General features: G+C 50.8%; 1 protein-coding gene across 3 annotated transcripts in view; it reads right to left on the reverse strand.

The window, feature by feature from the left end:
- LOC139750351 (alpha-1,6-mannosyl-glycoprotein 2-beta-N-acetylglucosaminyltransferase-like) overlaps positions 1-15000 on the reverse strand; it is a 326509-nt gene that overhangs the window by 152552 nt on the left and 158957 nt on the right. For all 3 annotated transcript variants that reach the window (XR_011713113.1, XM_071665040.1, XM_071665038.1), the window contains exon 2: positions 7099-7262. Coding sequence is in view for 1 of the 3 variants with exons in the window: in XM_071665038.1 (XP_071521139.1) it covers positions 7099-7114 (16 nt within the window). In the remaining 2 variants the exon portion in view is untranslated. The remainder of the gene's footprint in view (positions 1-7098; positions 7263-15000) is intronic.

Here is a 15000-nt window from a genome sequence, read left to right on the forward strand (position 1 = left end):
ACAGGTGCCACATGAGTCCCCACTCTCCACCACAGTTGCCACATGAGTACCCACTCTCCACCACAGGTGCCACATGAGTCCCCATCTCCACAACAGGTGCCACATGAGTCCCCACTCTCCACCACAGGTGCCACATGAGTCCCTACTCTCCACCACAGGTGCCACATGAGTCCCCACTCTCCACCACAGGTGCCACATGAGTCCCCACTCTCCACCACAGGTGCCACATGAGTCCCCATCCCCACCACAGGTGCCACATGAGTACCCACTCTCCACCACAGGTGCCACATGAGTCCCCACTCTCCACCCTAGGTGCCACATGAGCCCCCACTCTCCACCACAGGTGCCACATGAGTCCCCACTCTCCACCACAGGTGCAACATGAGTCCCCATCTCCACCACAGGTGCCACATGAGTCCCCACTCTCCACCACAGGTGCCACATGATTCCCCATCTCCACCACAGGTGCCACATGAGTCCCCACTCTCCACCACAGGTGCCACATGAGTTCCCACTCTCCACCACAGGTGCTATATGAGTCCCCACTCTCCACCACAGGCGCCATATGAGTACCCACTCTCCACCACAGGTGCCACATGAGTCCCCACTCTCCACCACAAGTGCCACATGAGTACCCACTCTCCACCACAGGTGCCACATGAGTCCCCACTCTCCACCACAGGTGCCACATGAGTCCCCACTCTCCACCACAGGTGCCACATGAGTCCCCACTCTCCACCACAGGTGCCACATGAGTCCCCACTCTCCACCACAGGTGCCACATGAGTCCCCACTCTCCACCACAGGTGCCACATGAGTCCCCACTCTCCATCACAGCTGCTATATGAGTCCCCACTCTCCACCACAGGTGCCACATGAGTCCCCACTCTCCACCACAGGTGCCATATGAGTCCCCACTCCACCACAGGTGCCACATGAGTCCCCACTCTCCACCACAAGTGCCATATGAGTCCCCACTCTCCACCACAGGTGCCACATGAGTCCCCACTCTCCACCACAGGTGTCACATGAGTCCCCACTCTCCACCACAGGTGCCATATGAGTCCCCACTCTTCACCACAGGTGCCACATGAGTCCCCACTCTCCACCACAGGTGCTATATGAGTCCCCACTCTCCACCACAGGTGCCACATGAGTCCCCACTCTCCACCACAGGTGCCATATGAGTCCCCACTCTCCACCACAGGCGCCATATGAGTACCCACTCTCCACCACAGGTGCCACATGAGTCCCCACTCTCCACCACAGTTGCCACATGAGTCCCCACTCTCCACCACAGGTGCAACATGAGTCCCCACTCTCCACCACAGGTGCCACATGATTCCCCATATCCACCACAGGTGCCACATGAGTCCCCACTCTCCACCACAGGTGCCATATGAGTCCCCACTCTCCACCACAGGTGCCACATGAGTCCCTATCTCCACCACAGGTGCCACATGAGTCCCCACTCTCCACCACAGGTGCCACATGAGTCCCCACTCTCCATCACAGGTGCCACATGAGTCCCCATCTCCACCACAGGTGCCACATGAGTCCCCACTCTCCACCACAGGTGCCACATAGCCCCCACTCTCCACCACAGGTGCCACATGAGTCCCCATCCCCACCACAGGTGCCACATGAGTCCCCATCTCCACCACAGGTGCCACATGAGTCCCCATCTCCACCACAGGTGCCATATGAGTCCCCATCCCCACCACAGGTGCCACATGAGCCCCCGTCCCCGCCACAGGTGCCACATGAGTCCCCATCCCCACTACAGGTGCCACATGAGTCCCCATCTCCACCACAGGTGCCACATGAGTCCCCATCCCCACTACAGGTGCCACATGAGTCCCCATCTCGACCACAGGTGCCACATGAGTCCCCATCCCCACCACAGGTGCCACATGTGTCCCCATCTCCACCATAGGTGCCACATGAGTCCCCATCTCCACCATAGGTGCCACATGAGTCCCCACTCTCCACCACAGGTGCCACATGAGTCCCCACTCTCCACCACAGGTGCCACATGAGTCCCCACTCTCCACCACAGGTGCCACATGAGTCACCATCGCCACCACAGGTGCCACATGAGTCCCCACTCTCCACCACAGGGGCCACATGACTCCCCATCTCCACCACAGGTGCCACATGAGTCTCCACTCTCCACCACAGGTGCCACATGAGTCCCCACTCTCCACCACAGGTGCCACATGAGTCCCCACTCCACCACAGGTGCCACATGAGTCCCCATCCCCACCACAGGTGCCACATGAGTCCCCATCGCCACCACAGGTGCCACATGAGTCCCCACTCTCCACCACAGGTGCCACATGAGTCCCCATCTCGACCACAGGTGCCACATGAGTCCCCATCCCCACCACAGGTGCCACATGTGTCCCCATCTCCACCATAGGTGCCACATGAATCCCCACTCTCCACCACAGGTGCCACATGAGTCCCCACTCTCCACCACAGGTGCCACATGAGTCCCCATCGCCACCACAGGTGCCACATGAGTCCCCACTCTCCACCACAGGTGCCACATGAGTCCCCATCGCCACCACAGGTGCCACATGAGTCCCCACTCTCCACCACAGGTGCCACATGAGTCCCCATCTCCACCACAGGTGCCACATGAGTCTCCACTCTCCACCACAGGTGCCACATGAGTCCCCATCCCCACCACAGGTGCCACATGAGTCCCCATCCCCATCACAGGTGCTACATGAGTCCCCACTCTCCACCACAGGTGCCACATGAGTCTCCATCCCCACCACAGGTGCCACATGAGTCCCCATCCCCACCACAGGTGCCACATGTCGACGGGATGAAGATGGGGCCGCCCTGGGGCCCAGTCCATAGAGCGGGAAATCATCAGGTAAATCCACAGGCCGGTCAACTCTCGTGTCGGACGAGTGACGTATGGTTATTGCAGCCAGGAGGTAGTGTACGTGTAATCATCTGTCTGTTATTACCTTTTTGCACGGAACAAGAAGGGGGAGGGGGAGGAGGGGGGTTTGTTCCACGCTCGTGGGGGAGGGGGGGTTGTTCCACGCTCGTGTGGGGGGGGGTTTGTTCCACGCTCGTGTGTGGGGGGGTTTGTTCCACGCTCGTGTGGGGGGTTTGTTCCACGCTCGTGTGTGGGGGGGGTTTGTTCCACGCTCGTGTGGGGGAGGGGGGGTTGTTCCACGCTCGTGTGGGGGAGGGGGGTTTGTTCCACGCTCGTGTTGGGGGGTTTGCTGCACGCTCGTGTGGGGGGGGTTTGTTCCACGCTCGTGTGTGGGGGGAGGTTGTTCCACGCTCGTGTGTGGGGGGGTTGTTCCACGCTCGTGTGTGGGGGGGTTTGTTCCACGCTCGTGTGTGGGGGGGGGGTTGTTCCACGCTCGTGTGTGGGGGGGTTGTTCCACGATCGTGTGTGGGGGGGTTTGTTCCACGCTCGTGTGTGGGGGGGGTTGTTCCACGCTCGTGTGTGGGGGGGTTGTTCCACGATCGTGTGTGGGGGGGTTTGTTCCACGCTCGTGTGTGGGGGTTGTTCCACGCTCGTGTGTGGGGGGGTTTGTTCCACGCTCGTGTGGGGGGTTTGTTCCACGCTCGTGTGGGGGGGTTTGTTCCACGCTCGTGTGGGGGGTTTGTTCCACGCTCGTGTGGGAGGGGGTTTGTTCCACGCTCGTGTGTGGGAGGGGTTGTTCCACGCTCGTGTGGGGGGGTTTGTTCCACGCTCGTGTGTGGGAGGGGTTTGTTCCACGCTCGTGTGGGGGGGGTTGTTCCACGCTCGTGTGTGGGGGGGTTTGTTCCACGCTCGTGTGGGGGGGTGTTCCACGCTCGTGTGGGGGGGTTGTTCCACGCTCGTGTGTGGGGGGTTTGTTCCACGCTCGTGTGGGGGGGTTGTTCCACGCTCGTGTATGGGGGGGGGGTTGTTCCACGCTCGGGTGGGGGAGGGGGGGTTGTTCCACGCTCGTGTGGGGGGGTTTGTTCCACGCTCGTGTGGGGGGGTTTGTTCCACGCTCGTGTGGGGGTGGGGGTTTGTTCCACGCTCGTGTGGGGGGGTTCGTTCCACGCTCGTGTGGGGGTGGGGGTTTGTTCCACGCTCGTGTGGGGGGGTTTGTTCCACGCTCGTGTGGGGGTGGGGGTTTGTTCCACGCTCGTGTGGGGGGGGGGTTTGTTCCACGCTCGTGTGTGGGGGGTTTGTTCCACGCTCGTGTGGGGGGTTTGTTCCACGCTCGTGTGGGGGTGGGGGTTTGTTCCACGCTCGTGTGTGGGGGGTTTGTTCCACGCTCGTGTGGGGGGGGTTTGTTCCACGCTCGTGTGGGGGGGGTTGTTCCACGCTCGTGTATGGGGGGGTTGTTCCACGCTCGTGTGGGGGAGGGGGGTTGTTCCACGTTCGTGGGGGGGGGTTTGTTCCATGCTCGTGTGGGGGTGGAGGGGTTTGTTCCACGCTCGTGTGGGAGGGGGGTTTGTTCCACGCTCGTGTGGGGGAGGGGGTTTGTTCCACGCTCGTGTGGGGGGGTTTGTTCCACGCTCGTGTGGGGGAGGGGGTTTGTTCCACGCTCGTGTGTGGAGGGGGGTTTGTTCCACGCTCGTGTGTGGAGGGGGGTTTGTTCCACGCTCGTGTGGGAGGGGGGTTTGTTCCACGCTCGTTGGGGGCGGGGCGGTTTGTTCCACGCTCGTGTGTGGGGGATTTGTTCCACGCTCGTGTGGGAGGGGGGTTTGTTCCACGCTCGTGTGTGGGGGGGTTGTTCCACGCTCGTGTGTGGGGGATTTGTTCCACGCTCGTGTGGGAGGGGGGGTTGTTCCACGCTCGTGTGGGGGGGGTTGTTCCACGCTCGTGTGGGGGGGTTTGTTCCACGCTCGTGTGGGGGGGGTTTGTTCCACGCTCGTGTGGGGGGGGTTGTTCCACGCTCGTGTGGGGGGGTTTGTTCCACGCTCGTGTGGGGGGGTTGTTCCACGCTCGTGTGGGGGGGTTTGTTCCACGCTCGTGTGGGGGGGTTTGTTCCACGCTCGTGTGGGTGGAGGGGTTTGTTCCACGCTCGTGGGGGGGGTTTGTTCCACGCTCGTGGGGGGGGTTTGTTCCACGCTCGTGGGGGGCGGGGCGGTTTGTTCCACGCTCGTGGGGGGGGTTTGTTCCACGCTCGTGTGGGGGAGGGGGGTTTGTTCCACGCTCGTGGGGGGGGTTTGTTCCACGCTCGTGGGGGGCGGGGCGGTTTGTTCCACGCTCGTGGGGGGGGTTTGTTCCACGCTCGTGGGGGGCGGGGCGGTTTGTTCCACGCTCGTGTGTGGGGGGTTGTTCCACGCTCGGGTGGGGGAGGGGGGTTTGTTCCACGCTCGTGTGGGGGAGGGGGGTTTGTTCCACGCTCGTGTGGGTGGGGGGGTGTTCCACGCTCGTGTGGGTGGGGGGGGTTGTTCCACGCTCGTGTGTGGGGGGTTGTTCCACGCTCGTGTGTGGGGGTTGTTCCACGCTCGTGTGTGGGGGGTTGTTCCACGCTCGTGTGGGGGAGGGGGTTTGTTCCACGCTCGTGTGGGGGAGGGGGGTTTGTTCCACGCTCGTGTGGGTGGGGGGGTGTTCCACGCTCGTGTGGGTGGGGGGGGGGTTGTTCCACGCTCGTGTGTGGGGGGTTGTTCCACGCTCGTGTGTGGGGGTTGTTCCACGCTCGTGTGTGGGGGGTTGTTCCACGCTCGTGTGGGGGAGGGGGTTTGTTCCACGCTCGTGTGGGGGAGGGGGGTTTGTTCCACGCTCGTGTGGGTGGGGGGGTGTTCCACGCTCGTGTGGGTGGGGGGGGGGTTGTTCCACGCTCGTGTGTGGGGGGTTGTTCCACGCTCGTGTGTGGGGGGTTGTTCCACGCTCGTGTGTGGTGGGTTTGTTCCACGCTCGTGGGGGGCGGGGGCGGTTTGTTCCACGCTCGTGGGGGGGTTTGTTCCACGCTCGTGTGGGGGAGGGGGGTTTGTTCCACGCTCGTGTGGGGGAGGGGGGGTTTGTTCCACGCTCGTGTGGGGGGGGTTTGTTCCACGCTCGTGTGGGGGGGTTTGTTCCACGCTCGTGTGGGAGGGGGAGTTTGTTCCACGCTCGTGTGGGTGGAGGGGTTTGTTCCACGCTCGTGTGGGGGAGGGGGGTTTGTTCCACGCTCGTGTGAGGGGGGGTTGTTCCACGCTCGTGGGGGCGGGGGGGGGCTGTTCCACGATCGTGTGGGGGAGGGGTTTGTTCCACGCTCGTGGGGGGGGGGGACATTTCTCACGCTTCCTCTCCCACCACACAAGTTGTGCACATTGGCAACTACACCACTCAGTGTGTTCCAGTCCTACCCGCATACTGACAATATGTCTCACCTCCTGTGTAACACATGCTTTCCTTACCTACTCGCTGTACCTTACCCTAGTGGTCATTACCTAACACTCTGAACACATTATCTATTTCTTCCATCTTTAACTGCCGTTTCCCGCCTTTGCGAGATAGCGCCAGGAACAGACTAAGAAAAGCAGCATTCGCTCACACTCATTCTCTAGCTGTCATGTACATCGCATCGTTCTAACTCACTTCATCCCGTGCATGCCTCTCACCTTCCTGCACGTCCAGGCCCCGATCACCCAGCATCTTTTCCACTCTATTCTTCCATCTCCAATTTGGTCTCTTGAAATATCTAAATCTATCTATATCTATTCATATGGATGGAGGTAGCAAGTATGAATATGTACATGTGTATATATGTATATGCCTGCGTATGTATATGTATGTATACACTGAAATGTATAGGTATGTATATGTGCGTGTGTGGACGTGAATGTATATACATGTGTATGTGGGTGGGTTGGGCCATTCTTTCGTCTGTTTCCTTGCGCTACCTCGCTAACGCGGGAGACAGCGACAAAGTATAATAAACAATAACAATAATGATAATAATAATAATAATAATAATAATACTAATAATAATAATAATAATAATAATAATAGTAATAATAATAATACTAATAATAATAATAATAATAATAATAATAATAATAATAATAATAATAATAATAATAATAATATATGTGTGTGTGTGTGTGTGTGTGTGTGTGTGTGTGTGTCAGTAAACAAGGAAGTGATCGTGGCCACACCTGCAGTAACCAACATCGAGATGGCCTGGAGGTCCACACAACATCAGCCTTGACGTGGAAGGTTCACATGGCTGGCCCTCCTCCAGCAGGTCACCACACTGAGCCCGTCCCCCGCTGGTCGACCCCCCTCACCGTCCTGCCTGCTCTCCTCTCCCAGTTATTCTCTGGAAAAGAAAACAAGAGTAAATACCTGTTTATCAATATATCTATCCATTAATCTATCAGTCAATCAATCAATCTATCTATCTATCTATCTATCTATCTATCTATATATATATATATATATATATATATATATATATATATATATATATATATATATATATATATTAGAAACTGAAAATACAATTAGGGGAGGACTTCCAGCCTTTCGCTCCTGTCCCTTCTCACCGCTTTCAACGACACGCAGGGAACACGGAGGTAGAGTTCTTACTCCCCTACCTCAGGGGCATTACTAGATTACATATTAATTGATTGGCGAGTAAAAGAGACTTCTGAATGTAAATGTGCAAAGAGGGACAGCTGGTGGGATGTCTGACCACTGTCTTGTGGAGGCGGCGAAGATTTGTAGAGGTTTTCGAAAAAGAGGAGACAATGTCGAGAGAATAGAGTGGTGAGAGTAAGTGAGCTTGATAAGGAGACCTGTGTGAAGATACACCAACTGAAATTAAGTGTAGAATGGTAAAAGGCGAGAGCAAATGAAGTGAGGAGAGTGGGTGAGGAATGGGAGGTATACATGGAAGCCGTAATGGCATGTGCGAGAGATGCATGTGGAATGAGAAAGGTGGGAGTGAGCATATTAGAAAGGGTAGTGAGTGGTGGAATGAAGAAGTAAAGTTGTTAGTGAATGAGAAAATAGAGTCGTTTGGGCGGTACTTACAAGGAAGGAGTGCAAATGACTGGGAGATGTAAGAGAAAATGCGGCAGGAGGTCAAGAGGAAGATGCAGGGGTTGAAAAAGAGGGCAACTGAGAGTTGGGTGAGAGAGTATTATTAAACTTTAGGGAGAATAAAAAGGCGTTTTGGAAAAAGGTAAATAATGTGCAAAACACAATAAAACAATTGGAAAATCGATGACGGGGGTAAAACGGGAAGTGATAACAGGAAGTGTTGGAGTGAGGAAGAGATGGAGTGAGTATTTTCAAGGATTGTTAAATGTGTTTGATGATAACTGGCACATGCAGGTTATCTAAGCAGGAGTGGTATACAAACTGAGAGTTATGGAGAGTGCTTTGGTGAAGAGGGAAGACCTAGTGAAAGCTATGCGGAAGATGAAATGCAACAAGGCAGCAGAGTCGATGGCATTAAAGTTGTAGTTATTAAGAAAGTGGGTGACTGTGTAGCTGACTGGTTGGTGAGGATATTCATTGTATGTAGAAATCATGGTGAAGCGCCAGAGGATTGGTGGAATGCATGCATCGTGCCATTGTATAAAGGCAAAGGGGGATAAACGTGTGTTCACACTACAGAGGCATACGTTTCTTGAGTATATTTGGTAAATCATAAGGGAGGGTATTGATTGAGAGGGTGAAGGCATGTACAGAGCATCAGAAGTGGTAGAGGATGTGTGGATCAGGTGTTTGCTTTGAAGAACGTGTTAGAAATTCTTAGAAAAACATAGATTTGTATGTAGCATTTATGGATCTGGAGAAAGCATATGATAGGGTTGATAGAGATGCTCTGTGGAAGGTATTAAGAATATATGGTGTGGGAAGTAAGATACTAGATTGATCATCCCCCTAGCTGTCACTAAACGCTTCCTCCTGGTCAGCTGTTATTCAAGCTAGGCTCCATCTTCTTTGCTGGCTTAACAAGCAATCCGCAAGCTACCTTAGGCAAAGGCACAAATCCTTCTCTATGGTCAGTACCCTTACTTATGTTTATGTACGTAGCCTCAATGGAGATGATATGGCAGGGATACAGCAGGAGACGTGAGGTTGCAGGCGGTGTCTACTGGACTGTGCGGAGAAGCAAGTTCTCCTTAGGTCGGCCCTGAGACAGCTGAGAAGTGACAAGAATGTACACAAGTTGTCGGTTAATACGATAGATCTGTTCACGATGATGTCATCTATGAAAAGATAACCAGAAGGATACGCCAAACGTGAGGCCTAGAAATTCGAAGCGTAAGTTCGAAATATTGTAAGGACATGAGAGAGGGGTAGGAGAAGTTGGCTGCTAAGGTAGAAGAAACGTCTAAACCACCGAAGATGTGTGGCCTACCCAAGGTCCATATACATGGCGTACCAATGAGGCCCATCACATCACGTCAGTGTTGGGGGCGCACCTCACGAAGGAGAGAAATGTCTGGCCAAACCCTTGTCCAGCACACTTGGTGCCATTTCTGGCGCCCATTTTAGTAATCCTTCTAATCTTATTGAAAGACGGAAGAGCTTGGGTCTTGCTGGTAGGAAACTAGACCCCTTTGATGTGAAGGTTCTGTTACGACCGTTCATGTAGACGGTGGGGTGGGGGCTGTGACCAGGGCTGTAGGGAACAGCAATGATGTTGACCTGCCATTACGCAAGGCAGAATATAAATTATCCCTACCTGATAACTGTGTGATTCTCGTGTCATCTTTCTTTAATGATAATGAATACAGGCAACACACAGGTTATCATAGGCATTCGTTCGAGCGCTGTGATGGCCTGTCGCTACGTGTTAATGCTGGAAACAGACGAATATATGAGAACACTGGGGACAGCAACTATGTGACTGTGTTGACGACGTAATAATTGCGATGCCAGAACAAACACACATCAGCAAGTGAAGAGGGATAAATGAAGTTGATAAAGAGGGACAAATGAAGGTGGCAAAGACAGATAAATGAAGGTGGTAAAGACGGATAAATGAAGTTGATAAAGAGGGATAAATGAACGTGGTAAAGAAGAAATGAAGTTGGTAAAGAAGAATAAATGAAGTTGGTAAAGAAGAATAAATGAAGTTGGTAAAGATACGCAGTTTACAGGAGTGGTGGTGAAGGACAGTCCACTGCCACTTGCCAGGCACAGAGAAATATAGAGAAGACGAGGATGGGAAATCTTTCGTGTATAAAAACCCAGGCGACATTTGATGACTCGGTACACTGTTCCTTAGCTCACAATGAGGGAGGAAAGACTGGGGCATCAATAACCTTCCATCTGAGATTTCCTCGTACATGTAGTGAGGAATCTATGAGTAACGAATTGAACGAGATAACTGAAGTTCTGAAGAATCTCCAGCGACCAAGAGGATTGATATGTAAATTCAAGAATAAAGCCACGGAAATATGCAGATGATCCGGTGATGGCAGGAACGACAGAAGAAGACTTGATTACGTCACACTTTCCAACTTGACGACGACTCAAGGTATAGACAGACAGATAGACATACAGACAGAGTCCTCCTGAGGCGAAGACCAAGCTTAGACAGGCCGTCCAGCACGAGGATGGGCGAAATGGTCAAGGACAGATGTAAGGAACTTGGTCATGAGCTCAGTGTGGTGTACAGTATACCTTGTAATGAGTGCTCGCTTTATCACTTGGGTGAGTCCAGTGGATAAGCGTTTAAAAGAGCAGAGAAATGATTTAATAACTCATAGAACATTTTTTGATAAATTCCACTGCAATACCATCCAAACCCGCCGCCTTGCCGGCTTTCATCTTCCGCAAAGCTTTCACTACCTCTTCTCTGTTTACCAAACCATTTTCCCATACCTTCTCATTTCACACACCACCTCGACCAACACACCCTATATCTGCCACTCTATCATCAAACACATTCAACAAACCTTCAAAATACTTACTCCATCTCCTCACTTCACCACTACTTGTTATTACCTCCCCATTAGCCGCCTTCACCGAGATTATATATATATATATATATATATATATATATATATATATATATATATATATATATATATATATATATATATATATATATTATAATTATCATACATATTCGCCATTTCCCGCATCAGCGAGGTAGCGTTAAGAACAGAAGACTGAGCCTTAGAGAAAATATCCTCAATTGGCCCCCTTCTCTGTTCCTTCTTTTCGAAAATCAAAAACAGAGGGAGAGGATATCCACCCCCCGCACCCTCCCCCTTTCAGTCGCCTTCTACGACACGCAGGGAATACGTGGGAAGTATTCTTTCTCCCCTATCTCCAGGGATAATATTAAAATATCAAAACTTATCGTGTTTCATTTTCCCCGTGGACTCATAGGAATATATATATATATATATATACATATATATATATATATATATATATATATATATATATATATATATATATATATATATACATATGCCTCACAACCATATAACATTGTTGGAACCACTAATCCTTTAAACATGCCCATTTTTCCTCTCCGAGATAACGTTCTCGCCTTCTACACATTCTTCAACGCTCCCAGAACTTTCGCCCCCTCCCCCAACCTGTGACTCACTTCCGCTTCCATGGTTCCATCCGCTGCCAAATCCACTCCCAGATATCTAAAACACTTCACTTCCTCTAGTTTTTCTCCATTCAAACTTACCTCCCAATTGACTTGTCCCTCAACCCTACTGTACCTAATATCCTTGCTCTTATTCACATTTACTCTCAACTTTCTTCTTTCACACACTTTATCAAACTCAGTCACCAACTTCTGCAGTTTCTCACCCGAATCAGTCACCAGCGCTGTATCATCAGCGAACAACAACTGGCTCATTTCCCAAATCATTTCATCCACGACAGACTGCATACTTGCCCCTCTCTCCAAATCTCTTGCATTCACCTCTCTAACAACCCCATCCATAAACAAATTAAACAACCATGGTGACATCACACATCCTTGCTGCAGACCGAATTTTACTGGGAACCTTCACTCTCTTCTCTTCCTACACGTACATATGCCTTACACCTTTAATAAAAACTTATAACTGCTTCCACCAGCTTACCTCCCACACCATATATTCTTAACACGTTCCACAAAGCATCTCTATCAGCCCTATCATATACCTTCCCCAGATCCATAAATCCCAAATACTAATCCACCTGTTTTTCTAAGTATTTCTCATACACATTCTTCAGAGCAAACACCTGATCCACACATCCTCTACCACTTCTGATGCTCTGTACATGCCATCACCCTCTCAATCAATACCCTCCCATATAATTTCCCAAGTATACTCAACAAACTTATTCCCCTTTGCGTTTGTACAATGGCACTATACATGTATTCCGCTAATCCACAGGCACTTCACCATGTTCCATAAATACAATGAATATCCTTACCAACCAATCAACATCATAGTGACCCCCTTTCTTAATACATTCAACAGCAATACCATCCAACCCCGCCTCCTTGCCGGATTTCATCTTCCGTGAGGCTTTCACCACTTCTCCCTTCACTAAACCACCCTCCATGACTCTCTCACTTCGCACACACACCCCGATCAAAACACCCTACATCTGCAACTCTATTAACAAACACATTCAACGATCCCTCAAAATACTCAATCCATCTCCTCCTCACTTCATCGCTGCCTATTATCACTTCCCCGCTTGCCCCCTTCACCGATGTTCCCATTTGTTCTCTTGTCTTCTGCACAATATTTACTTTCTTCAACAATATCGTTTTATTCTCCCTAAAGTTTAATAATACTCTCTCACCCTAAGTCTCATTTGCCCTCTGTTTCAACCCTTGCACCTTCCTCTTGACCTCTTGCCGTTTCCTCTTATACATCTCCTAGTCCTTAGGACTCCTTCCTTGTAAGTATCGTCCAAACGCCTCTCTTTTCTCTATCACTAACAACTTTACTTCGTCCCATCACTCACTACCCTTTCTAATCTGCCCACTTCCCATCTTTCTTATGCCACATGCATCCCTTACGGTCTTTAGCTAGAGGCATCTCCAACAACTTCCGTCGTTCTACTTTTTCTTCACTTTTCCGTTCTGACAGCACTACAGCTATAGTCCAACTGCTTTGACATTTACACTTTCCAGTCTCTGAATCCCTCCTCAACTTCCATCTCCTTAAACACCTCAAAATCACAGTCTTCTCTCTGATCACCAGTATGGCTTCCGTAGGGTGAGATCCACTGGTGATATTCTTTCCTATCTTACTAATGTTTGGTCATCATCGCTGGAAGATTTCGGGGAGTCATGTGTAGTTGTCCTCGACATATCTAAGGCTTTTGACGGTGTGGCATCGGGGTCTCATCTCTAAGCTCCCCTCCTTTGGCTTCCCTCCCTCACTTTGCTCCTTCATATCTAGCTTCCTCTTCAGTCGATCTATCTCCGGTTGTTGATGGATTAGATTCTCACCCTCGTCTCCAACAACAGCGGTGTCGCTCAAGGTTCTGTCTTGTCCCCTACACTTTTTCTCCTACCTATCAACGATTTCTTCTCCACAACTAATGCATTGCACTCATACGCTGACGACTCAACACTGCATTCATCCACATCCTTCAATTCTGCTCCTTCTTCCCTCACTCGATCTGCATCTCGTCTTGACACAGCTTCCTCGATAAACTCGTACAGGATATCTTTGTGGGGTAGACGAAATCTTGTGAAGTTTAATGCCTCCAAGACCCAGTTTCTACCCATCTCTCTACCAAAAACTCATCACAACTCTCGCCTCTCCTTCAACGGTTTTATAATTCCACCTCTTTGACTCAATGAACATACTTGGTATTACCGTAACATCCACTCTTTCTTGGAAACCCCACATTACAGGAATAGTTAAGTCTGCCTCTAAGAAACAGGGTGTCCTGTTTACATGTCAAAACTTCTCATCTGAACAACTGCTCCCTTTATACACGGGATTGATTCGTCCTTGTATGGAGTACTGCCCTCACATCTGGGGTGGTTCTAGCTCTGAATCCTTACTTGGCAGATTTGAGTCGAAAGCGGTCCGACTTCGAAACTGTCTAAGCCAATTTGCAAACTTGACCCCCACCCCCTGCCCTACGTCGCAATGTTGGTTCTCTTTCCATCTTCTATATGTATTACTTTGTATTTTGCTTCCGAGAGCTGGCTGCTTGTGTGCCCCCACCACTAGCTAGACCACGCAATACTCGGCAAGCTGCTGCGTCACATGATTACTGTGTGGCCGTCGGCAACTCAAGGGTGGGCCGTTTCGATACCTGCTTCTTTCCCTACACGTCGAAAAATTCTCTACCTTCTCATGTCTTTCACAATTCCTATGACCTGGCACATTTCAAAAGACAGGCCTTTCACGTCCTCAAAAATTCATTCATAAATACTTTCACTTGTCTTTTCTTTTTGCGCTTCATAATTCTCTCTTTATTCTAGTTAAGGTCCGGCCTTGATGTGGAATTTTGTCCGTTACTGGAGCCTTCAACACAGAAAAAACTTGCCATCACTGCTTCCCTAAATACATTCCATTCCTCAGCCACTCCCTTCACTTCATTTGCTCTCACCTTTTGCTATTCTACGCTCAATCTCTCCCGGTATTTCTTCACACAAGTCTCCTTTCCAAGCTCACTTCCTCTCAACTCTCTTCTATCCCGAAATTTGTGAAAACCCCTACAAATCCTCACCTTCGCCTCCACAAGATGGTGACCAGATATCCGACCAGCTGCCCCTCTCAGCACATTAACAAACGCAAGTCTCTCTTTTACACAACTATCAATTGATACATAATCTCATAATGCCCGTTGACCATCTCTCGTACTAACATACGTATACTTGTGTATATCTCTTTTTAAACCAGAAATTTCCAACCACCTGTCTCTTTTAGCACATAAATCCACAAGCCCTTCATTGTTTCCATCTATAACACTGAACACCCCATGTACACCAATTATACCCTCAACTGCCACATTACTTACCTTCGCATTCAAATCACCCATCACTACAACCCAGTCTCGTGCATCAAAACTACTAACACACTCACTCAGCTGCTCCCAAA

This window comes from Panulirus ornatus, chromosome 9 (genome assembly GCF_036320965.1).
Source record: "Panulirus ornatus isolate Po-2019 chromosome 9, ASM3632096v1, whole genome shotgun sequence".
Lineage (NCBI taxonomy): Eukaryota > Metazoa > Arthropoda > Malacostraca > Decapoda > Palinuridae > Panulirus > Panulirus ornatus.